Genomic DNA, 25,323 nt, shown 5'->3' with positions numbered 1-25,323 from the left:
CATTTAACAAAGTTGGCTTATAGTTAGATAGTAAAAAAAAAAGGGCAGAGGAAAAGAAGATAAGAAAACCATACTGGTCAGAAGAGGAAAAGATTATACTTCCGGAGGAATGCAATCATACTGCAAAGTAAATTCGATCCTCAAATACCAGAAAACAGAAAATGATTGTTAAGAAGAAATTGCGATAAAAATTAATTCAGCCTACGTGTATCCATTGGGTTCTCCTGGTCTCTCAGGGTGTGTTAGTTTTTTCATTTATTACCATAAACTCGGTCATGTTGCAGTTAAGATAGAGTCAGAGGTACCTTAAGTTTTTTTAACCCTGCTTTGGTTGCTAAGTCCTTTTGTGCAATGGTCTAGGGATCCCTTAAGTATAAGACCAAGAAAACCATAAATACTTACGTGAACATTTTAAGGAAATCATAAGGGAGAAGACATAAGGGTGTTTTGTGCAACCAGTTTTATTTTGAGGGAAGTCTTAATTAGGACTTCAAGAAAAATCTTAACTTAAAGTGATTTGTGCAGCCAGCCCCAGTGTGTTAGCATCGTTATGATGAGCATGTTAGCATGCTGTTAGCATTTAGCTATGTCCAGCCTCACACAGCTACTAGCATGGCTGCAGTGCCATGCAATGCAACATGAAAGAAGACCAGGATTCAGTTAATAGACAAATATTAATAGTTAAAATTAAAAAAATTAGCATGACCTTATGTCGGGAGGGTCAGGGGATTCCCCCACTGGCACTTTTTTTTTTTAAATAAGCAAGCGGTATTTTTATGCTTACTTAATGCACTCTGGCACCTTATTAACCTACAATAAAATAAAATAAAACATAATGAATAAATACATTTAAAATATTTTAAATATCCCAGTGTGAATTTATTTTCATTATGGATTAGAAAATGTCTGTCAGGGCTGTAAATTGAGTACCAATGCTCTAGTCTCATGTTATTAATTTGCCTAATTTATGAAGATTTTGATTATTTCACTGCAGGTTTGGTAGTTAAACTCTGGTTATCATTTAGTTACAGTTCCAGCTTTTAAGTAGCTATTTTACAGAGACATATGATAATTTCAAAATAAAAATTCTTGCAGGATTTTATAGGTCCTAAACTATATTCTACACTGAAAACAATGAATGAATTGAGTGGTTGATTGCATAGATGGAATGGGCCCACCGGGCACTGGCCTGAGGGTCCAAAATGTCAGCCCCCCCTCAACCTTCACCTGCAAAAGTTACTCAAATGAACTCATACTGACCAAGGAAAGTATAAAAGAAACAAAAGTATGTGATGTCAGATAGTAGGTGAAACAGCACAGATATGGTGGCTTATAGTGAGACTTGCCATGCCTGCCGCAATAACTTCAAAAGAAGTGGCTCCAAACTCTGTCTCCGATGCTGAATTCGAACACTGTCACTGACATCACATCCTTTATTTCTTTTCTAGTTTCTGTGGTACCAGCCAGGAAGAGACTCAAAATGACTGATGAAAACAACATACAAAATTGCCACAAAAAGACACAAAACCATATAAAAAATGATGACTATTAAGAGTTGCAAAATCACAACAAAATAATAAATTAGAGAAAAAAGACGTGTATATTGTTCCATGTGTGAGAGGTGGTGGGGCCTTTTGCGTATCTGTGCCCAGGGGCCAATTGCCTCATAATCCAGCCATGGTTGAAAGTGAATATGGTGTCCAGCATGTAAACAGAAGGATTATAAATGAAGCCCGTGCCCTCTGTGATATGTATCTTCTGTTTGTGTTCATAAACAGCACATACAGTGGGAGAAGGTCTGCAGCCATATATAGTTTAGTCCTAAAGAGCTTACTCAAGCACAGCAACATCAGAGATGCCTCCAAGACCGACCACCTTACGTAACCAATGCTCTGTAGCTCATCCACAGAAATTATAATCCTCCGTTGCTATGGATACGGCTGTCCCGACGGGCCTCCCCTGTACTCCAAAGAAGGAGCGACCTCGATTAATAAATGCAAGCACAAAGCTGGGACCGAACTAAAAATAATAATAGTGGGAAGAAAAGGTCTTCTGACAGTAATAAAAGTGGCGAAGTGACGGAGGGAAGGTCAGGGCTCAAGCATGTAAGTGTGCACCTGCTCTGCTGAAGTTCCCCTGAGCAGGGTGGGGAACTGCTGGTGGACCCTGACCTCTGATCTCCCTGTAGAGCAGAGTAAGTGAAAAGACGGTATTTGCCTTTTCACAGAAGAAATGATAATGAACAATGTGAATATCAACATTTTAGTGATGATAGTGTAATTGTGCTAATTGTGTAGTAGCAGATAAAAATAGCTAAAACAGAAGAAAACAGGAGAATACAAATTACAGTGTAGTGCAATATATAAATAAATAGTTAAAATACTTTAAAGTCTTGGTTTAATGGTGAAAACAAGCTGAAAATAGTGGATGATTTGGTTGAAAAGTTCAGTTTCTTCCACTCCAAGTGATAGAAGTACAATGCAAACTTGAAAAAATCAAAGAAAATATGAACAGTAAAACTGTATGACTACATTATTGTAACAATATTGTCTTTTTGTCTAGCTTTAAGTAATCCAGTTCAGGTAGGGTGTCGACATCAGACAAAAAGTGAAAGGAAGCACTGAGATAAAATATACCAACACATTACATTCACACTATATTCTATAAATAGCCACAGGATATTGCTATGATACTCCAGCACCTGACCTTTGACCTTCTGAGGGTTTTAAATATGAAGGCAACATTTCACTCAAGCACAAATCTTGGCACTGATGAAGTTAAATCATGTTTCAACTACTTCTACTCTTTGGTGGGTTGCCCTGGTCCATTCAGGCTCAGAATCTAATCCAAAATTTCTCTGTGAACTTTCCTGAGCCAAAGGCGCCTGGAGGTATGAGAGCAACCGGTGAGAGCAGAGCAGAGCTGTGTAGTCTACCTGCACTTGGTGAGTAACACCGTCTCTGCCTGCAGATGTAACCCGTATAGAAACTGGTTAGCATATTACAGTAATCAAGTCAGCTAAACCAGGCGGTGGTGTTGCAGTTTTGCCTGTGGGTGGCTGCTGAGATGCAAAATCAAATATAAAGTAATGGAAATAAAAGCATATTGGATTAGAGAAGGCAGTGGGGAAGGCGTTTCATGTTGCAATGAGCGAGAATTGGATAAAAACGTTTGTTTCATTTTGCCACTACTGGTTATGGAAAGCGTTGAATAATGGAGGGAGGGTTAGTAATGATGCCGTAGATCTCAAGCAGCAAAGTGCTTTCTATCATTGGCAATTACAACACAAACGCTGTAATAACACAATGTGAAATGTGGAGTTGATGGGCATTATTTGCTCTGTCTCACTACTCTCAGTTTCCCTTAAAATGGCTTGTTTGTTCCTTATACAAATATAGCAAACAGTGGTATGTTGGTAGGAATACTGCAGAAAAACTACAACTAAATCACATAAGCAGAATGTAGCAGCATTAGTCATAACATAGCAGATAAAAAGACAATATATGTATAGACATAACATAGGAGATACAAACATATGTATTGTCATGACATAGGAGATACAGACATATATGTATAGTTATAACATAGGAAATATGTAAAGTTATATCATAGCAGATGCAAACATACGTTATGTATAGACATAACATGAGATACAAACATATATGTAAAGTCATGACATGGGAGATACAAACATATGTGTAAAGTCATGACATAGGAGACACAAACATAAATGTAAAGTCATGACATAGGAGACACAAACATATATGTAAAGTCATGACACAGCAGACACAAACATATATGTAAAGTCATGACATAGGAGATACAAACATATATGTAAAGTCATGACATAGGAGACACAAACATATATGTAAAGTCATGAGATAGGAGACACAAACATATATGTAAAGTCATGACATAGCAGACACAAACATATATGTAAAGTCATGACATAGGAGATACAAACATATATGTAAAGTCATGACATAGGAGATACAAACACATATGTAAAGTCATGACATAGGAGATACAAACATATATGTAAAGTCATGACATAAGAGATACAAATATATATGTAAAGTCATGACAGGAGATACAAACATATATGCAAAGTCATTTCATAGGAGATACAAACATATGCAAAGTCATGACATAGAAGACGCAAACATACATGTAAAGTCATGACATAGGAGATGCAAACATACATGTAAAGTCATGTCATAGGAGATACAAACGTATGTAAAGTCATGGCATAGGAGATGCAAACATATATATGTATTTAAATAAAATAAAAATAAAATTGCTAAAAAATCAGACCAACTATAAATCTATTGGATGACTACAGGGACATTCAAGCAATGTAATAGTGACACCATATTAGATAAACCTATCATAAACTAGGATTAGGTAATTAGAAACCGATCTCAACTGTAAGTGACGGCCTATTATGATTATGACAAAGCATATATATTATTTGGTCACTGTAAAATAATCTCGGAGTGACAAAGACACCAATTATTTGTGTAAATATATTATAGGCATGTTTTATGGATAAAAACACTCATCACACTCATCATTGGTACCAAATAAATTCCAATAGGAGTGTTTAGAAACTTTGTTTTAGAGATAAAATACAATAAATAAGGCTAAAGGTCTCATAAAGTCACTATAGTGTGGCACTTAAACACTATAAGAGACTATAACAATATTCTGGATTATAATAATGATGCAATAGTCTATAACAATGCCACAATGCAGGGATATGTTATTATTGTGCACCAAATACAGACTAATATGTGTGTGTTATAGAGCAGCTGAAGCATCAGGATAAAGTTATTTAAAACAAAGTATTGACTGAATCATAACTACATGTTGCAGTGATATTTGATACACTATAGGACACGCCCAGTGAGTTTTTCCTTATTAATGGCCTTAACCAGCGCATATCAGGCTATATACTAGTAGATAATCACATTTTCATCAGGCTAAGCCCGCCCCTGGTAAATGCAGGGGCGCTCCATGTGACGCTGGGGCTGTTACAAAAATCCAGTATGGCGGAATCTGTCAGGAGATGAATTTTCTCGTCTCCCCCCTTGCGCGGAGAAAAACCCCGGAGTGTAACATGGGAGAGAAATAAAAGCCGTGCGGGACACATGTTGGGACGACTGGCTTCCTCCTGGCCCGTATAGGTGAGCTGCTGGTACGTTTGTGTGCTCTCGGGATGAGTGTGTAGCCGAGCTGCGCCGCTTTGATGTTGATATTCAGGCAGGGATGCGATGCACAGACAGGATTCATCAAAACAATGTCCGGCTGAAGTTTCCACTCTGCTCCGCTTCGGCGGCGGCTTCCCGGTTATTTTTTCACCGCCTCCCTCGAGCATGAGTCGTATCTACTTGTGGTAGGAGCCATTTCACGTCCTAAAAAAGCATTTAGCGAAACATTTCCATACGGGTTGTGAGACTGTAGCGGGCGGGAAGTGTGAAGGCAGTGAAGGGGGGGAATGGACAGGCGATGTTTATTATGCCGATTGTTGCTGAGCTATTTTTAGTGCACGGCCGAGCCTTAGGCTTTAATGCAATATACGTAGTGCCAACACGCCTCTATCGCCTTATACTCGTGTTATTGGCGAGAAAAATGCGTAAAATGAAGGTACAGGCCTGCGTAAGTGTGTGTTTGAGTGTGTGTGAATGGTTCGGGATGGGCGGTGGTAATTCTCTGCATGCGTCAATCTTTTTTTTGTGAATGGGGGCGTACGGGTTGTTGGAGCTGTTAAAGCAACATCAAAGCAGCATATTACGGCTGGTTTAAAGTGTCGTTAAGCAGACTAAATGGTTTGTAGCTTGACATATTAGTCAGAGATGATGAATTTTTGTCGTTAGGTGTGTGAGGGAGTTTGAGTTTGGGCTGGAGTGCAGGGTTAGGCCAAGTGAGTGTACCCACCTTTTTTGTGACAGGCAGCTTGTGTGATAATTAATGCATTACATGCTGTTTTTCTGAGAAATGCAGCTAATTTTCTACCATAACTGTGGTTTTAACCCATTTTCCAGGTCTGTGTTTTTATTATTTTCCCACTTTGGGCCTCAGGGCTTGTCTCCCCAGATCTGTCACCCTGCATCAAGCAAGCTCTTTTTAGGGACAATGGCCCAGGACACACACACACATGAATACCCCTCCCGAGACAGATGAGATGCCCCGGGAGAATGGTGTTGCATGAAGCCCCCCTGGAGTGTCAGCTACTCCCCATGACACACACGTTCGCCTCCCCCTCTGCCCCTCCTCGCCTTTGCTTTTCCATCACAAAGCGCAAGTGTGCGTGCACTGTGCAGTGACCGACTTTTTTGGGGGGGCAATTTGTCCTGCGGCTGCACTGTCTGGCCCTCTTGTCTTGAGACCCACCCCCCTTAAATGCACACACACACACACACACACACACACACACATGCATCCATCCTGCTTTAGAGGACCTCTGAGACCTCTGCTAACACACACACAAGGGCGTGAACATGCACACTAACCCCACGCCGCTGCCGCCCCCACCCACCTCGCCCTCGGGCAGTTTACCCCTTCTATTCGTGGTGGTAAAGTCGACTTGATGCTTTGGGCTCGAGCCGTGATTACATCTGACACTCCTGCTCCAGGCTCGAGGAATTCAGGCTACTCTCCGAAAACAAAGAAAAGAACAATCAGTCATTTCCAGAAAAGGCAAAAGGACCAATCACTTCCAGAAAAACATAAGTTACCCCCAAAGCAAATAAAAGAATCAAACGTTTCTGCTAAAATTCACATGTTCATGAGACTAACAGGACTGTTCCACCCGTTTCTACTGTCAAAGTAATACATCATTCTTTTTCCATATTTTTTCTTGATCTTGGAGCGCCCCAGTCAAAAAGAAACTATGTCCGGGACAAGCAATTTATTGCCCGATTGGTTTACAGGTTCTTGCAGTGTAAGCATGAGGTCGAACTTGAGGTCGTATTGAGTTTTTGATGGTGGTCTTGGATCCGAACGGCAACCGTATTTTACTTTAAAAATGACCAGGGGTGTATTTCAAGGAGCGGGATTCCATAATTGGCCCGATTAAAAAAACAGGAAATAAATGTCTCAAAGGTGGCGATAAATTTTAAGTGATACTTTTGCGTATCTACTCCTGCCAATGTCAAAGACAATTTTTTAAAGTCTGTGGTTGCTTATTCAGCATTTCTGTCCTCCTAATAATCCTTAGTTACAGGCCTTGATAATATAATTGCTTTGACGGACATAAAACTTTATTTTATAGAGTTATTTTATCAGTTATAGACAATTAGGCCATATCAGCTCTTTGCTGTAAGTGGAATCCAAGACTTTAGTCAACAGTCATCTCCAAATTAGTGTCACTGAAAGATCAATACTATAAACGACTGAAAATGAGCTTTGTGTGTGTGTAAGACTTTTTCTCACCTGATGCTGATTCCCTCAACTCGCACCGATATCAGCGCTCTCTTTTTGCAAATTCAAAATCTGTGTACCTCATGGTCCTTTTTCTCCTCTCTGATAGGTTGGTACCGGTGCTACACAGCGAGTCGCCAAATCAAAAGCCTCATGGGGATTGGCTGCCGTTGCTGGAAGTTTGCTTCCCGTTTCCAGCCTTGAAGGATTCTTGACCGACCGAGTTTTGGATCGGCCTGAGCTCACACACATTCAAACACACTCTCTGGATACTCCACAGTTTTGGCAGGATAACAGCCTCCCAAACGCCAACCTGTAAATCACATTTGCACAAACACACATCTGTTCTACGATACACACACCGAGCCAGGCGCTCACCTGCCATACAGAGTGGACACCCACCTGACCTACCTGTCAGCGATGACATCACACAGCCACCAAGGTATGATCCATGTCGTTACTGTTATACTTCTTGTTTCTTTGTCTGTCAGCATGAATCTGTTTTTGTAGGTGGAAATTAAAAAGCTGTACTCTCTTGTCTTGTGCTAATAACACATACAGTAGTTTGACTCCTGACTTCTTTGCTGCATGTCATTTCCCCCCCTCTCTCTCCCCCCTTCACACTGTCCTATCAATTAAAGGCAAAAAGCCCGAAAAACGAATCATTTAAAAAGTTTTTTGGTCTTCTTTCCAGCTCATTCAGCAAGGTTTTTTGGAAATTAATTCTGCATCGAAAAGCCTAATGAATCAGTTGGAAAGGTGGAGTCGGTCACCCTGATTTAAGGATCCGCTAATGCCCCTTAAATCAGAGTTTTATTAGTCTGACATTTAGTAAAGTTTTTTTGCATTCCAGGACAGTTTAAAGTCTCGGGAAACTTTAAACGCTTGTAATATCTTGACACAAAAAGTGTGCAAATACCAGTGTATGAGACTGATGAAATAATTATGCAACATTAAGCTTAGAAAATCGACAGAAAGGCAGACAGTAGACATCTTCGCTGCCTGTTCACTGACTGTTGTTTGGAGTAATGAGGATATAGCCCCTCCACACAGTCACATTAAGGGAAATCTCTCTGCAGCTGCATCTGCCATATTGATATATATGTGCACATTTTGATTTTGAGTACAGACAGATCGCGCCTCGCTAAAATGCAATAAAACATTTTAATCTGGTCTTATGACTGTTAATTGGCTTGATTCAATATGAATGAGCTCCAGAGGGTGAGAGGAAAGTCCAGAGCAGGGGCTCATTAGGAGAGCCTACTTTCCTCTCTGACACCCAATCAAGCTCAGTTTAGAAGCTCGGGTTTTAGTGAGCTGATAAATTATTCGGTAAGCAGCTGGCAGATGAAAAGGTTAGCTCCCTGCCCTGGTCGGTGTGGTACCTGACAGTGTCGGCCGTGTTTACTTTGTACACCTGGGAATGTGTGCACTATAAATACCACAGCTGAGGTAACCACCGGGCCCCGAGGGATATGAACGAGCTGCAGCCTCAGCCGGCGCCCTCAGCCCTGCAACATCTCCATCACTGACACATCTGAACACACCGCAGACGGCAGAGCGGATGTTTAGTACTCTGCTGCACATGTGTTTGCTCTTTAAGTTGCATAGAGACGACACTTTGTCCACGGACATCTCGCTGTAGTATCAACTCACTCTCCCCGTCCCCGAGTAGAGCCAATCGCATTATATTGTTAGATCAACCTCGGATTAGTGTGGCTCAACACTTACTATTCGACAGCCCGTTCTAATTCCTTTACATGTTCTCTCATCTCCGCTGCAAACAGGGCTGACAAAATTAATACCCTGCTAAGCCTTAGAAATGACTGACACATGCAAAATGACACGTTAAATGGTCAGAGGTGTGTTCATCACCTTGAAATTAATACATTCAAGTCGGATGACATACTCAGATAATATTCACTCATCTGTTTCTGAGCACGTCCTGAAAAAGGTTAATGGTTTACATCAAAGCAGATGTCTTAAAGTGGTATTCCTAATAGTATTTTACTTTCACTTTCCTCCACAGACAGAGGTTGGACAGTACTTGTATGTGTATGACTGATTTAATGAGACACAAATAAGACAGAAGTGCTAATGAACAGTTTATTATCACAAGCTTCTCAGTGTTTGTAGACGCATACCCAACATCGTAGCCTGATGCTGACGTGCATCTCCCCAGAAATGTAACATCTCGCTGTTTTTGTGTACCATTTCCTTCAGTAGAAACACAGTTTTTTATTTACTTTAATTTCACAGATAAGAAACAATAAATTGTGAAGAAAATACCCCCCCCCCCCCCCCAATTTTTTAAGTCTTATGTGTGATTTAATCTTAAATCTTTATGCAATAGGGAGTGTCATAGGCTTATGCTAATAACGTTAGCATGTTGTATATGTGGAGAAAACATGTCAAGTTTTGACGATGAATTTTGTAACGTTACCTTTGTTAAATGTTGCTTTTAACCCTGGCCTCATATGAGTAGACGAAAACTCTGCTAGCTGCCCGGCTAATTTATGCATTGTAAAATGTCATAGACTTATGCTAATATTGTTAGCATGCAGTATTTATGGGGAAAACATGTCCAGCAAAAGACAATTGTTTTGTTTGTGTAATGTTGTCGCTATCAGGCCATGTTTTAAGTGTGTTTTAGGGGTTTTAGTTGAATCAATCAAACGTTACAGCACTTCACAGAAACTACTGGCCTACTAGCGTTTTTGGCGATGTAATTTCAGAGCGCTACAGATATACCACTGCTAAAGTATAAAAGCTCACAACTGCATCGGCCATGTGTGTAGGCTACGGTGTAGACTCAGTGTAGGGCCTATGCACAACTATAAATCAGTCTTTTGAAGTCGGGGGTTGGTGAGGTTCTTCCCACTTTACTAGTATGAAATGACTTAAGGGTTTGTTCCAGTTGAAATTTCCAACTGAGAATTTCAACTTCCCAGTTCAAATGGAACACACCATTTGTCCCTAATATAGGTATGGCTCCCACATTTCCCATAATGAAACTCAATAGCATCTTACAATAGTCCCCCCTTGCTTTAATGAGTAAACTGAACTTAATGGGTAAAATTGGCAGAAAAAAGCCACCTTTAAGAATTAAATTAAACTATTCATACAGACTTGTGCAATCTTTTTATAGATCAATAATTGCTTTTATTTTCTACATTTTTCCAAAATCATACCTGCATCATTATTTTATCACAGTATGATTCTGCTGGAAGAAGACAAACAGTAATATTGAATCAATGCCCAGATCTGAACACAGCCAAGGCAGGAAACTTCACTCTTTTCTGGCCAGGGGCTGCAGCAGCTGATAGAGCAGATAAACTAACCAGCTCCTGTCAAAATATAATAAGATTTAGCCGTTTTTAATTTCCCACGCTGCCCTCCTCTACCTCTCATCTCCTCCGTTTGCTTCCCACTAGAGGGCCAAACTGGACTACCCAGAATCTGCCTGTCACCCGCGTTAACTCACCTCTCACCAAAACAAAAATAGCTGTGATCTTATGTGAGTCCAGGGGAGACGATTCATAGCAGCAGCCGCTGTTTCTCACTGTCTTGTTTGCCTCTGAAAAGCCTTCAGAGGAGACGATCTCGGTCCACAGAGTGCTGCCAAGTGTGGGCGTCAATTTGAGGTGTTGCTTCTCTTGTTTGAATGACAGCTTAGAGACACACTTGTTGGATGTTGGTGCACAGAGAGAGACAGAAACAGGCAGCGGAGAGACATTTAAAGATATGAAATGTGAAAAATGTGCAACACTATGGCCTTGTGGCGCTTTTCGGGGCTTCTTTTTTTTCCCACTGAAATGTTTATGGCAGTGATATTTACAGAAGTGAGAATGTGCAGGGAAAGGAATCAGTTCTGTTTAAAGAGATGCATCAATTGGACTCCTTTGTTGTAACTGTTCTTTTGAGAAGTACATGTGAGGAAATTAATCCTGTAGCTTCAGGTTGCGTCAGGGTTGTCTGCCACTGCCACTGTTAAATTGAATGTGTTTGATATTGAGTGTAATTAAACAACATTGGCTTTGTTCTCGGGGTGAACAATGAGACTTTCAGATCCACGGCTTTGTTGTGCTCTTGTATTTGCAGTGCGATCAAAAGCTGCCAACTTTTTTTCTGAGCTTGCTTTGCACTTATTTCCAGTCATGTACCAGCCCTCTGAGTAAAGCCTTGATTGTGTGTGTGTATGTGTGTGTGTGTCCGCACGTTCACAGTTCATGCAGCAGCTCCGGGTGCTTGTGAGCGTGCGTGCCTGCCTGCTTGTGTGCCACTTTTGTAATCTGTAAATGAGCTTACTAGCACGCACGTTTTTGATCCAGGACTTACTCATTTTCTTTATTACAGCAGCAGTGGGATTTTTAGATTAAATATCATTTACCATAAATCTCTTCCTAGAAAAGTGAAATGTAAAACGCTTTGTCGGGTTTATGTTTCCCAGAACAAAAGGGGGTCAGGCTGGTAGGGCCCGTCACATCAGTCTTTTTGTGGGCATATCAGCAAACAGGCTGGAGTGTTTGCACAGGAGTGATTACTCTGTGTGCCGAGAGCTTTAGCACATTAGCCGGCAACATTTGTTCTACACTTGTGCTTAGCAATGAGCTAACATGTTGATCATGTTTGGTTGAGCGGGGCGGTTTCTGTAAATGTCACGCTTGGGATGGATTGCACTTGTCGATAGCAGTTAGGCTTAATATGGAGGATATTCAATAAGAACTCAAGCTTGCTGCAGCACACACAAACAGAAGCAAAACAGAAGCATGATAATTAACAAGTGCCACCTGCTTGCCAAAATATTAGGCTCAGTCCACTCAGCAAACAATTGCAGAAAACAATTACAATTTTTCAAACACTCATTTTGAGAGCTCCAATCAGAGATATGTAAAATCGACAAACATGTAGGCAGCGTTTGCGCAGCAGAGTTTGATTTTATGTACGTGACGTGGGGGGTTTCTTTCAGGAAGTTGTTTAAACGAACATTGTGATTTGGTTGATAGCACATCTGTTAATGTTTCTGTGGTTGCTTTTGAACAGAAGCATAAAATGAAAAATTTAACCTACGCAAAATAATTTAAAGCATGTTTTGTCTATCATTGATTGTCTTCAGTTTGTGTAAAGGGCAACTTTGCCGACATTGTCCTTTACTCAGACATGTCTGAACTGTCCAAAATCACATACCTTGCACTAGACCCAATATGTATACTATCGTTCAGCATACTTTTGTGTACATAAACAGTTGTATGTATCTTTTCGGAAGCACTCATAAACTGAGTCGTCACCAGGGTGATATCTTGATGTCATTGTTTTTTATCATTATGTGACTATCCAAATAGTTTTTGTGATATGTCAGTCTACATCAAAGTGATGGAATGGCCGAAATTCATCCCTGTAGCCACACCACGAGTACCCAAAACAAAGCTCAATAATTATGTACTGTGTCATCCATCTGTAATGATAGACCTACCACAGTACTTCCTATAGTGTTCCCTACCAGGCAGTAGTGTCATGACCAAAGTTACTCACCTCTACAGAGGTATTTATCACTTACTGACATTACATAGCTGCCTCGGTTGCTGTCCGCTGCTATGAACGTTGTCGCTACTACTAGGGTTGGGTATCGGTTGTTTTTTTCTGATACTGGTGCTAAAATGCTACTTCGAAAATAGTACTGGTGCCTAAACAGTGCCTGAACCAATACTTTGAAAAACATAAAGCACAAAACAGCAGATAATAATGACATTAAAGAACATTTTTTATTCACGTTATATATAAATCCAAACCCAACTACAATAATTGAACACTAAACAACAGTTACAGTCCTAATAACTCAGGAGAAACATGGCAGCCAGACATTTCGCCCTTATCTGTTCAAGAGTAGCTGAGACTATACACTGAGAACAGCTGGTCCACCTTAAAACTCCACCTTAAGTGAGTCTGAGGTTCTAGTAGGAGGCTAACCTACAAACTAAATATACCTCACCTACTATATAGTGTGTTAGTATGGAATTTCGGCCACAGCCAGGGTTCATCATCAAGTGTTTCCCATGATTCTCTGGGGCCTCTGTGGTTGTGGTCGCTTGCCAAGCGCCCCTTATCAGTTCCTGGGGACAAGCTGGGTTTGTGTCCAGATAAAGGGGGAGACCACACAAACCACATTCTGGAGAAAAAGAAAAGATAGTGACAGAAACAAAGGCGACCCTCTCCCAGTGATCAATGTATATAACATATAATATTAGAGATGCACCAATATGGAATTGCAGGGCCAACAAGTGATTATTATCTGTTAGTTGTGGCCGATACAGTTACCTATAACATTATTTTACAATTGCAAGGCCATCTTTAGTTGCTCATATTTACAGGGAAAGAAAAGGGTTAACCCAAGTTGGTGGTATTTAAATCATTTTATATTCAGTGTTGTTATCCCCCGTTTTTCTTGGAAGGATTCATCGTTAGTCATCACTCATCTCGGTCGTTTACCACCATTAGAAGCCAAGCTGCTTCACCTCAGATGCCTCGTAGTGAAATTGATGCAGACAGGATGAACTGTGAGTGGAAATGAAGACATAAGTTTTAAAAAGAGCAGGCAGCCTCCTCAGGCGTTACGGTGTCTTATTAAAGAGGGAAGGTGATGCCACTAGCTGGCAACGATTTGTTTTTGTCTTAGTCAGAAGTGCACCGGCTTTCCAGGAAAGTCTGCAGTGTTTACCACTGGAGCAAGAATTGGGTCTGCATATGAGTCATACACACACACACACACACACACACTGAGGCCAGTAAGTGGTTGGTAAGTAAGTGCCAGGTACTGTAAGTGATTATTTGTGAATGAGAGGTTTGAACTTAACATTGTTGTATGCAACAAAATTTAAAATGAACACATTTCCATGAACACTATGAAAAGCACGTCTGCAGCAGGATGCAAACTGTTCAGATTAGATTTTTTACTGCTTTATTTTGCAGGGTCTGCGTGGGCGTGAGCGCCTTTTATGGTTCTGAACCGGTGAACTTGACACAGTGCTCCTTTCCTCGAAGGCTCAGTGGTATCTAGGTTACAAGCGCAACTGTTTTGACGTCTATACAGCCTTGAAACACAACAAAAACAGTCAGGAAGATAAAGTAAAATAAACACTAATGAGTAAGGTCAGAAGATTGCATTGTTTGGGCTGGTACCCAAGATTAGCCTCTCTAGGCTACGGGCGCTGGTAGATTTATTTTATGGACACCGGTTAAAGAGAATACTATGTTTGTACACCCGCCAGCTTCCATTACGATTTCTCAAATGCATGCAGTTTCTTTACTTGAACGTATTTTTTACACAAACTGTCATCCCGGTCAACAGATGCACTAAATCTACTGTATGAAGTGAGAGTAAAGCTTGTATGGCTATGTGTTTATTTTCTGGTAGCAACTTAATTTCTTCCAGAGGGCACCAAGCAGTTGACGGTAATGTGATGTGACACTGATATGAAAACACAAACTCAACTCGTGCCACTGTGAAGTAATAAAGTAGAAATTGTGGAGCTGTTAAAAAAAACATGTTTTGAGGCTGGTTTGCCAACTGTGCAACAGATAGCTGTAAATGATCTGCGTTTTTAGGCGTGTTGTAGATGTAGTTGACACATTACAGAATATAGCTCCTCTAACTAGGTGAGAAAGCAAAAAAAATGTTGAACTATTCCTCTAACCATGATAATCTGTTAATTTTCAGAATCCCAATTTCAAACAAGGTCTGCTGCACATTGTGTTTGTGTGTAACTGTGAGCGCACTTTTACTCTCTGGTCAGTGGGGAGTTTTGGCAGGAGTGGCGAGGGACTGTTGCTGACGTAAACAGTACTACACACATGGCAGTGACACACACATGTATACACCATGGTATAGGGCTGTTCCCTTGCTGGTGCTGGGAAATCGACACAAGGGACACAGAATGCTGTAACACGCTGTACAGTACAAGCATGTAAGCATATGTACTCACGCCACCTTTAAGAAATAGGCCCCAGGGGTGTTGTAGATGTTACAGGGGACCTATTATGCTCATTTTTAGGTTCATACTTGTATTTTGGAATTCTACTAGAACATGTTTACATGCTTTAATGGTCAATAAACATTTTATTTTCCTCATACTGTTGTATGTTGACTGTGCTGTACATGCTATTCACCCTCTGTCTGAAATGTTCTGTTTTAGCACCTGTCTCTTTAAGCCCCCTCCCGAAAAGCCCAGCCTGCTCTGATTGGTCAGCATTTCCGGGTCTTTCGCATCTTAGCATCCTTGCACCATCATTGCATGACTTAACTAGAGTATAATGGCACTTTCTACCTTGAAAAATTACAAATAAAAGCTTTAAACCAAAATGTTCACAACCAGACATGTTCCTGCAGAAATATGAGCTGAAATCTGGGGAAAATTAACAACATCAGCAGCAAAAATTACATGTTTCCCTGATGTTAGCATGTAGCTACATGTAGCAGTGTACTTGCAGCCACTGAATGACTGTGTATAGCGGCACTTTCTTCTGTTAAAAATTACAGATAAAAGCTTCTTAACACAACCGGATATGTTCCAGCAGAGATGTGATCCAAAATCTGGTGAAAATTAACATCATCAGCAACCAAGATCACATGTTTCCCTGATGTTAGCATGTAGCTACATGTAGCAGTGTACTTGCAGCCACTGAATGACTGTGTAAAGGGGCACTTTCTTCTGTCAAAAATCATAGATAAAAGCTTCTTAACACAACCGCACATGTTTTAGCATGAATATGATCCAAAATCCGGGAGAAATTAGCTACATCAGCAACCAAGATTACATGTCTTTGATGTTTGCATGTAGCTCCATGTAGCAGTGTACTTGCAGCTGCTTGATGGCTGTGTATAGGGGCACTTTTTTCTGTTTAACATTACAGATTAAAGCTTCTTAACACAACTGGACATGTTCCAGCACGAATGTTAATTGAAATCTGGGGAAAATTAACAATATCAGCGACCAAGATTACGTTTCCCTGATGTTAGCATGAAGCTACATGTAGCTACATGTAGCAGTGTGCTTGCAGCTGTTGAATGACATGTCTAGCAGCACCTTCTTCAATTAAAAATCACAGATAAATGCTTGTTAACCCAACCGGACATGTTCCAGCAGGAATGTCATGTGAAATCGTGGGAAAATTAATCACACCAGCGACCAAAATTAGATGTTTCCGTGACATTCGCATGTAGCTACATGTAGCCGTGTAGGCTACGCAATGTAAACACGTGCAGTAGCATGCCTGGAGCAGATGACAATACAAAGAAATCCGTCACAAGTTGACGTCAGCTTGTCTCTAAAGTAGAAAGAAACGTTGGAAACATAGTATTTAGAACGATCTGAGGCCTGGGATTACATCACGAATTACATATGTTGACTTTATCGTTTAAAACTTTGGCCACGTTTAATATGAACATCCAACACTGTAACATCATGACAGAAAGTAAGGAAAAGCATAGGCCTAATAAGTCCCCTTTAAACGCTCACACCTTGATGATTGTGACCTCTTGGATTTGCTGGCCCTCTCTCTTTCTCTCTTGGGGTCTCATACTTTCAAGGTTATTGTTGTCATGGCCAAAAACTAATCTTGTAGCTTTATTAGGGTAGGCTCTAATAAAACTCCTGCACCATCACCCTGCTGCAGACAGCCTTGTATTTTGCACTGTCGTACACGGCTGGGACAGAAAGAAGGTTTTGCATTACCATTCATTTTGACTTTAAAGTTCATGTTTTTTTTTGCTTTGTGATTTTGGATTGTTATTTTTGACAACAAGCAGCTTTGGGTGATAATCTCTCCAAAGTAATTTGACGGCCCATCTTTGGGTCTCAGCCCTGTATTTGATAAACACTGCAGTACAGTGCGCTCACAGATCTCTGGATGCCTATAAGTCTATATTATGGATTTGCTTTTTATTACACCTGCCAGATACTATTAACGGGGCAGCAGTGGCATAGAGATTTAAGGGACAGACTTGGGACTAGAAGATCACTGGCTCGTACTGTCTGGTAAATGGAAAAAGTGAATGAAAGTGAGGAAACTCAGGTGCCCTTGAGCAAGACACATAATTCCTAACTGGTCCAGTAGAGCTGCCACAGTATGGCTGTGGTTTCCCTTGGCATATTTCAGATATAAAACTGTTGAGAAGAACCGTGAAAAGGAAGCTTCCTAATCAGTCGTCTTCTCAGAAGTTTAAAATAAGTCAAAGTAAAAGCTTCTCTGCAGAGATATGGATATAAGGCCAAAGTGTATGATAGTTCATGCATTAAATTTACATTTCTCTCATCCTACTCTCCATTCTGGACCCATACAGTGACCCCTTTTTATCCTCTTATCCAAATGCACGCCATCACACATCACACCGCTCAAATGCAGGGGTGAAAGGGTTAAAAGTTTTCTCTGCAATAAAGAGGGCCCGGCTTATCCCTGAGTCTATTTTTAGAAGCACACACACAAGATATGCGCACGTGCACGCATGGCGAACAAACAATCATTATATTTGGTCTCCCGTGTTGATTCTCCACTTCACGACTGAGCGGTTTGTTGCCGTGTGTCGTGCTGCTAAAAATGGAGCACGGGACGAGTGCATGCATGACACAACCTGCCTTTTTTGTGCGGTGGTCAGTGTGATATGAGCGTGAGCCTCATCGAGGGTAATTTCAAGCTTTATTGTCACGTTTTGTCTGCCATCCACTTGTGCTGACATGTTTCTCTCCTACAAAAACCAAATTACGAAATTGTGGCAGATTGCAGAATGCACTTTAGCGGCGTGTTCCCACCATTGCTGAACTGAGCTTAGGCTCCTGCCAGCCAGACAGTGCGTCAGTTCTGTCCTCCCATGTGCCACCAACTTGGCTGAACATGACTAACAGTCCATCCCAGAACAGACCCAGGGGGGGTCTCTTGTGCAACGACCGACCCCCTACATGCACAAGCTCCGCTTTGTCCTTGTGCAAATGGAGCGCAGCACCCATCTCGTCCTGCCACACCCATCCCCCCGCCACAAAAACAAACACCTAATCACGGCCTTTATGCCTGTTTTTAATTGATATTAGGACAGGGACAGCAGAGAGGGAACACGAGCTAATGAAAGGAACGGGACGCATCTTTTGTCCCTGTGTCTTTTGTCTCGTCCCAGCTGAGAAACGGGATACACTGTGTTCTGCCAACGAGCTGTCAGCGGCAATTACGGTTTACATTGCCTCCTCGGAGCCCTTTCCTTGTGCCTTTTGACATGTCGCTCCACAGTGCTTGACACAGAGCATGAATGTCTGGCCTGGGCATCAAGGAAATACTTCCGTTACGCAAGTGGAGCAAAGTACGATCACTGCTGGGACTAAACACACTAGAAAAAGTCAAGAAAAATATACCAAATATAAAAAATAGTGCACCTGTTACTCTGTATGCATAGTAGCTGCAGAGCAACTGTCATCTCACATATTGTGGGTGTTTGTTGTTGTAAGGCATTAGGCCCAGCTACCAAGGCTTTACAGTTGCATCACAGATCTCCTAGCAACCATGTGTGGCACCATCATGGACGTCCATTAAGGAACCACTGTGTGAAAACAGTCATTAAATATATGAAAAAAATGTGTGTAGTGTATGTTAAAAGCAGTGCCTGCAGTCAGTTCAATCATTTATGCATTTATCCTTTTTTATACCTAATTATTGCTGCTGAATGCACCGGGGCAAAGTCAGAGAAACACCTTTGAGAGATTGACTCATTTGGTTGGAAATGCATTTTTATGCCATTGATGCCCTGGAGCTTTGGACCTCCAATATGGCTGCCTGTTGGTGTGTTACAACACCCTCTACATAGTGTTTTGGCATTATTTAAATATGTTGCAAAGTCACTACCAACATGCTTCATATTAAACCACAAAATCTTTAATTTTTTTGGATAATTAACACTGAAAAATCAGTTTTTACTGCAGTTTTAGATGTAGAAAACACAGATATCTGATTGTCACCAAGTCTGTTTACACCTGGTATTAACATGCATTTCAGTGACCAGAACCCAAGTAAACAGCCCTGTTCACTGTTCCCACCTGTGTCTTCATGCGTCTACAGCTGAACACACTGCTTTCACACCTGCCCTGTTTGGTTCAGTTCAATCGAGCTCCAGTTTGTTTCCCCCCTAAGTGTGGTTTGTTTGGGTATTTGTGAATTCAGCAATCGCATTTGGGTGTGCACCGAAACAACCTGACTGAGACCTTCTTGAAGAGGTGGTCTCGGTCTGGTTACAGACAAAGTTTGTTTTTGGTGAGAACGTGTTCTGACCTCGATCTGAACCAACTGCAGTCACATGACACATTGTTTGGGTTAAACATGAGCATGTTACAGTCCTGGAGGATTATTAATGTGCGCCTCCTCCTGTACTGCCTTAATATGCACATTCAGCACATCCACTGCATCAAAACATTGTTTTCTAGTTGGAGCCGCGCCTCGTTTTCAAACTGTATGGTTTGACTAAAATGAACAATGACAGCAATATAGTCCACGATGAGCAGCGCTAAAATCAACCTGCGTAGTTGTCCCTCCATTGTGACATTAGAAAGGGTTACATTTATCTTACAAGTGTACTCTTCTTCAACATTTTGTTTACTTCCTGGATTTTTCCCGCATTGAAATTCTGACCAATCAAGAGCAGGTTTCTTGAGCAAGGCATTTGATCTGGTCCACTTGTAAATGCTGCCGTGAGAGCACGAACCAACTCTAGGTAATCATGCAACTTTATAACAAAATTAGTCCCTGATTCAGACCAAAGGAGACAACTCTAGGTCTGAAAGCACCCTTATGTTCAGGTTTTGTTACTGCCTATATCACTTATGCTAGAAGGGCCCCGCACACACTTATAACATCCACATGTGATATGTGAAACAGAGGGTTTGGGGGTCCTCCGCAAGAAAACTGAGCATCAAACACATAGATTTTTAGCAATATTTAGATGCCAGACAGCAAGATGGTACCTATTCGTCCCAATGGAGTTGCTCCCCTGGTGCGTACGCCTAGAAAGTTCCCTAGCTTCTGGGTTTACTTACACGATATGCAGCCTGCTGAATGCGCGCAGTAGTGTTTCTCCTACTGGCTCTGCCCGTGAGTTCCCGCTTGGCTCATAGACTTTATATAGTGATGACGTCATAGATTTTTAAACTGCTTTTTTCAACGTGAGGAAAGTTTTACAAATGCAGAACCGCCATGGCTCAAAAATTCACAACAGAAAGGGTCATTATTGTCCTTGTTTGCAGTTTGAGGTGTCCTTTCAAAAGTTTTACAGACATGTCTTACGCAGTGTTAACCTATGGGGAAAAGGCTTTTTGGGCTGCAGGGGATTTTTTGCCTGCAATACCACGAGTGGCCACTGGGAAAAATTTGCTGCAAGGCGAGCAGCTTTACTGGGGGCCTGATCAAACACTTAATTTCAATTTAGGTGTAAATATCTTTCATTTTGTCAAAATCAATGTCCCATGCCACCTCCGTGTTTTTCATGACACCTTTATGACACCTATGGGTTTGGTTTTACATAAATAAAATATGGTTAGTCAACGGTGAAGAAAAGACAGTCACTCTTATAAAGACGCAGCCTATTCTCATACATCCGCTTCTCTTTGAATTGTAGTTCTAAACTTGCATTCCTAAATTATAAATGAGCGACCAAATGACAAACAAATCGTTATCCAACAGTCACCGTCATATTAAATTCATAAATCTGATCTGCAGACTTGCTAAAAAAACAACACTTTGAGTTGGAGGCTCACTCTTGTGCATGTTATTGTGCCCTGGTCGATGCATTTCTCGCTCCAGTGTCTGCAGTTTTCGGTCTCTTCATTGGTCTACTGACCTCATGACTGTAATGCGTTTTGGACATGCAACAGATACCCGCAGTCTAATTACCGATTCACAGCTAATTTGTGATTTTATTTCAAATGACGGCATTCACGGAGGAGCACAAAGAAGCACTCAGACACCAAGCCAAATTACATTACCGCTGTGTTTTTCCGACGCTCCCAGCATGAAATGAGGGTCAGATGGTTGCTTCCGACTGTTCACGGGACGCAAACTGTTGGCGGCTCACACAGGGGTCACCCATTCTCTTTTATCAGTCGCCATGACGTCAGCCGGTGCCCTCGGGAAGCAAATTTGCGACCCAGAGGAAAAGGCTCTTCAAGGAGAGGCGTGTTTGATTAATCGTATTGTTCCTGTCTGGTTCACCTTGCTCACTGGAGTCACCCTGGACGAAGCAGCCAGAACGGAAGTGCGCTGAATGTAATGAGGCCGGAGCATCCTTCCTCTCTTTCTCTCTGTCACTGTCTCTCTTTGTAAACGCCACAGTGGCACAGACAGACATCTCATTTCTCCTGCATAACAAAGGCCTCTGTCAACATACAGCATGCAATCCGGGGTCAAGCTCGCCTGTGTCGCTACAGCATGCTGTCACAAAACTACATTTAGCAATGCAGCAGACGGAGCTCTCCACCATTTAGCTCATTACTCCTGCATCCCTCCCCATTCACAGCGCCGATCATAACATGCATGTTTTTCAACGAGCGGTAGCTGCATTAGCTCGAGTTGACTGACTCTCTGCCTGAGGCTAGCTGAGGCTATTTATAGCTCCCTGTCTCCTGATGCTTGCCCAGTGGGACCAAGAAGAGAGGAGGATGGAGAGAAGGAGAGAAAGAAAGAGAAGGAGGGAGGGAGGAGAGAGGGAGCTGGAGGGAGGAGGGGGCTGCTGGGTAACTAGGCTACATTCAAGATTGATGGACCCTGTTGCCAAGGTATAGGGCACTTCTCTGCAAGCGTGGCGGTTGTGTATGTGGTTTGTTGCTCCATCATGTCGCTCTTTCTCCGTGGCTTCTACCTACGGATGTGTGTTTGTACACACCTGCGCTCCCTCTCCTCGTGTGTCTCAGGTAACAGCCGCGCGGTCTGGACTCAAAGCTGACACGCTTTGTCTAACCAACCGCAGACAAAGACATCCGTCCCCCTAATTCCCTACACTTGAGATGTAAAGCTGGTACCAGCACTTTGCGCAAAAGCCGGCGTAGAATTACTGCAAGCCACAGGTGTCATCACACACCTCATTTAAATTGCAAAATCCGCCAGCGTGTGTGTCATTTGAATGGGCTTGTCAAGAGATATCAACTGTCATTGATGTGTTTGTTTTGGAGCAGCAGGGATGTGTGAGGCGGCGTGACCACCTGTCTGTTCTCACAATATTTCCTCACCTTTTACATGAAGTCTGACAGCGTGCATGTATATGAGACCGCACGTTTGACCTGCGCGCCGAGTCCTGCAAAATTTGAATTCAGTAGCACCTGTTTTGAGGTTGTTTTTTTTTTTTTATCTTGATACATCAGGCGGCAAAATCTGGCAGCTACTGGTGAGAGGATTTGGTTTAAATAAACACATGTGCATTGAGATTCATTTGAACAGGACCAAACGTGACGAGTCCACACCCAAGTCCTCGCAGGGATTGGTGCATCATGGGTGCAGCCATTCATACAAGGTGGTGCGAGACGAATACACACACATAATCAGCGAACGATGCATCCTCCAGCTTCATGGCTAATTAAGTGTGTGTGTGTGTGTGTGTGTGTGTGTGTGTGTGTGTGTGTGTGTGTGTGTGTGTGTGTGTGTGTGTGCCAGTCTGGTCCAGAGAGAATTCCAGAAATAGATCATGCACAGTGAGACGCTTGCCTGTTTTCCTCTCTTTTATTCCTCCAAAGGGATTTTACATGGGTTTTCATCTCGCATCCAAAGGAATAATTGCATGTTTGTGTGCCTCAGATGTCTCTAAGCCTTGTGCTCAGAATATATATATATGGATCAGGTGCTTATGATTGCTAAAAATACATACATATATGGAGAACGTGTGTGTCAGTAGTCACAGATTTGTGTGTTCAATTCCATCCTCTACTCCCTTTTTGCGCCTTTTCGTTGTTTTTCCTCCACCGCCTCATCCTCCTCACCTCCCTCCCCTCTCTCCCCTCCTTACCTCTATCTTCCCCCTCTCCCCCCAATGCCTCCTCCTCCTCTTCCTCCACCTCCTCCTCCTCCACCACCCCTCTCTGTCGCTCTGCTTTTTATAGCCATGTCTTCCCAGGGCTCGGCAGCTACAAAAGCCTTTTCATGTTGCCACTATAATTACAGCCTACACTCTTGCACACACACACACACACACACACAGACACACACACACACACACACACACACACACACACACACCCACGGACACGCATGCACACAAACACAGGAGAGGAGCGCAGCAGCAGCACTGTGTCTTTGTGTCTGCATGTGTGTGCGTTCTCCACATGTGCTGTTATACACAAAAGGGTGAGCTATTTTTACCTCTCTCCCTCCCTCTCCTCCTCTCCATCCCCCCACCACCACCACCACCACCACCCCCCTCTCCATCCCTCTCTGCTGCTGCTGCCAACCACATTTGCTATGCTGAGCACAGGCAGTATCAGTCGAGCCCCAACATCCCTCCTCTCGCACACTGAACTCACACACAAGCACACAGGAGCCGATGAAGGCTGCTCCCTCGGTATCCCTCAGATTCCGAGCTTATTTTAGAGCACCTCTGCAGCCGAGCATCTCCGCAAATTCACAGCTCTCTCTCTCTCGCTGGTCATGGATCAGGCGGTCGCTAAGGTGGCGGTAGCCGCGGCGTGGCATGCGCTTGCGGCTCTGCAGATGACCTGAAGCCCGCTCACTCATCTTAACCGCCTGATTAGCAGGTTTGTTGCTGGAAGCTTGTCTCAATGTTGCGGACCATATTTGAAGCGGAGTGTGCTCTCTCTCCCACAGAGGGGATCCTGGGAAAGGAGCAGCCGCTGGAGGTTCTGAAGACATCGGCGCTCAACCACATCCCAACAGGTTGGACACTGTGTGTGTTTGTGTGTGTGTGTGCATGAGCTCCTGTAAACCAAAGCCTGTGTGTGTGTGCACCTACGTGATTTCACTGTTAACCACATCCTGTGTGACTTTGCATGCATAGGTGTTGTGAGTCCAATTGTCATGATTGTTTCTGTCCTGTTATTGTCCTCACTTTAAAGACAATCATCTGTTCTCATGTAGCAGCGCTGTGACATCACTAACATGACAGCTGAAAGGTTTTTTACAAGTCTTAAAAGAGTCCATGCTTAGTCCTGTGCGCTTTATTTATGCAGTGCCATTTTGTTGAATGGAAATACAGCCGCCCAAATGTAGGCGCTCTGTTTGTGAGCTTATGTAAAAATTGTTGTCGGATGTCTCAAGAGAAATGGCTGCCAAAAATATATAGCAAAACAAGCATTTGTGCATATCTTGGTGATGTGTTTGCTGCAAGTTCCTGAGGCAGGTGCTGAGATAGTCCCAAAACAAATCGCCTTTTTTAAGGCTACCTCTTGTGAAACAAAAATATTCGGCTGTGTGCATCCTTTGCTGTGAGTGTACTGTATTTACAATACTCCAGCTCCAGTGAAAATGAAGATAAAAATCAAAGTAAATGAGGAAGAGGAAGGGGCAGAGATGAAGCTGTGTAGAGGGAGGCAAGATTGCAGAAATGAAAGGGGCACAGATGGAGATGAGGTAATCTGAAGGAGAAATGAGTCTGAGGTAATATATGCATAATGCATTATCTAATTCCATAATGAGGAAGCTTAAATTGTTCTGTGCATTTCATTTTTCACCACAGAGAACAATTTGGATTTAGAAAATAATGGAATAGTAAAAGTGCGATTCATAACTTACTCCCCACGCTGCTCTTTAGTTCTCTGTTTCTGTGATGCCACAGAGCGGCAGTAAGCAGGAAGGTGCTGTTAAACACTCAGCCAGCCTGTTGCTTTGGAAGAACAAATAAATAACAACTCTTTCCTCAGTCTGACCCAAAGTATC

General features: G+C 42.3%; 1 protein-coding gene across 2 annotated transcripts in view; it reads left to right on the top strand.

The window, feature by feature from the left end:
- Positions 1–4,997: 4,997 nt before the first annotated feature.
- The window catches only part of LOC126401892 (histone deacetylase 4-like), a 72,773-nt gene continuing 52,447 nt past the window's right edge, over positions 4,998–25,323 (top strand). The window contains exons 1-3 of one of the 2 annotated variants that reach the window (XM_050063445.1): positions 4,998–5,186; positions 7,532–7,864; positions 24,256–24,324. In XM_050063445.1, the coding sequence (XP_049919402.1) occupies positions 7,843–7,864; positions 24,256–24,324 (91 nt within the window). In that variant the 5' untranslated portion in view covers positions 4,998–5,186; positions 7,532–7,842. Of the gene's footprint in view, positions 5,198–7,531; positions 7,865–24,255; positions 24,325–25,323 lie in introns of both variants that reach the window. The other variant, XM_050063446.1, reaches the window with a different exon arrangement.

This window comes from Epinephelus moara, chromosome 15 (assembly GCF_006386435.1).
Source record: "Epinephelus moara isolate mb chromosome 15, YSFRI_EMoa_1.0, whole genome shotgun sequence".
In the NCBI taxonomy this organism is placed as follows: domain Eukaryota; kingdom Metazoa; phylum Chordata; class Actinopteri; order Perciformes; family Serranidae; genus Epinephelus; species Epinephelus moara.
Note: the sequence above shows the minus strand (reverse complement) of the source record. Positions and strands in the feature narration are given on the sequence as shown.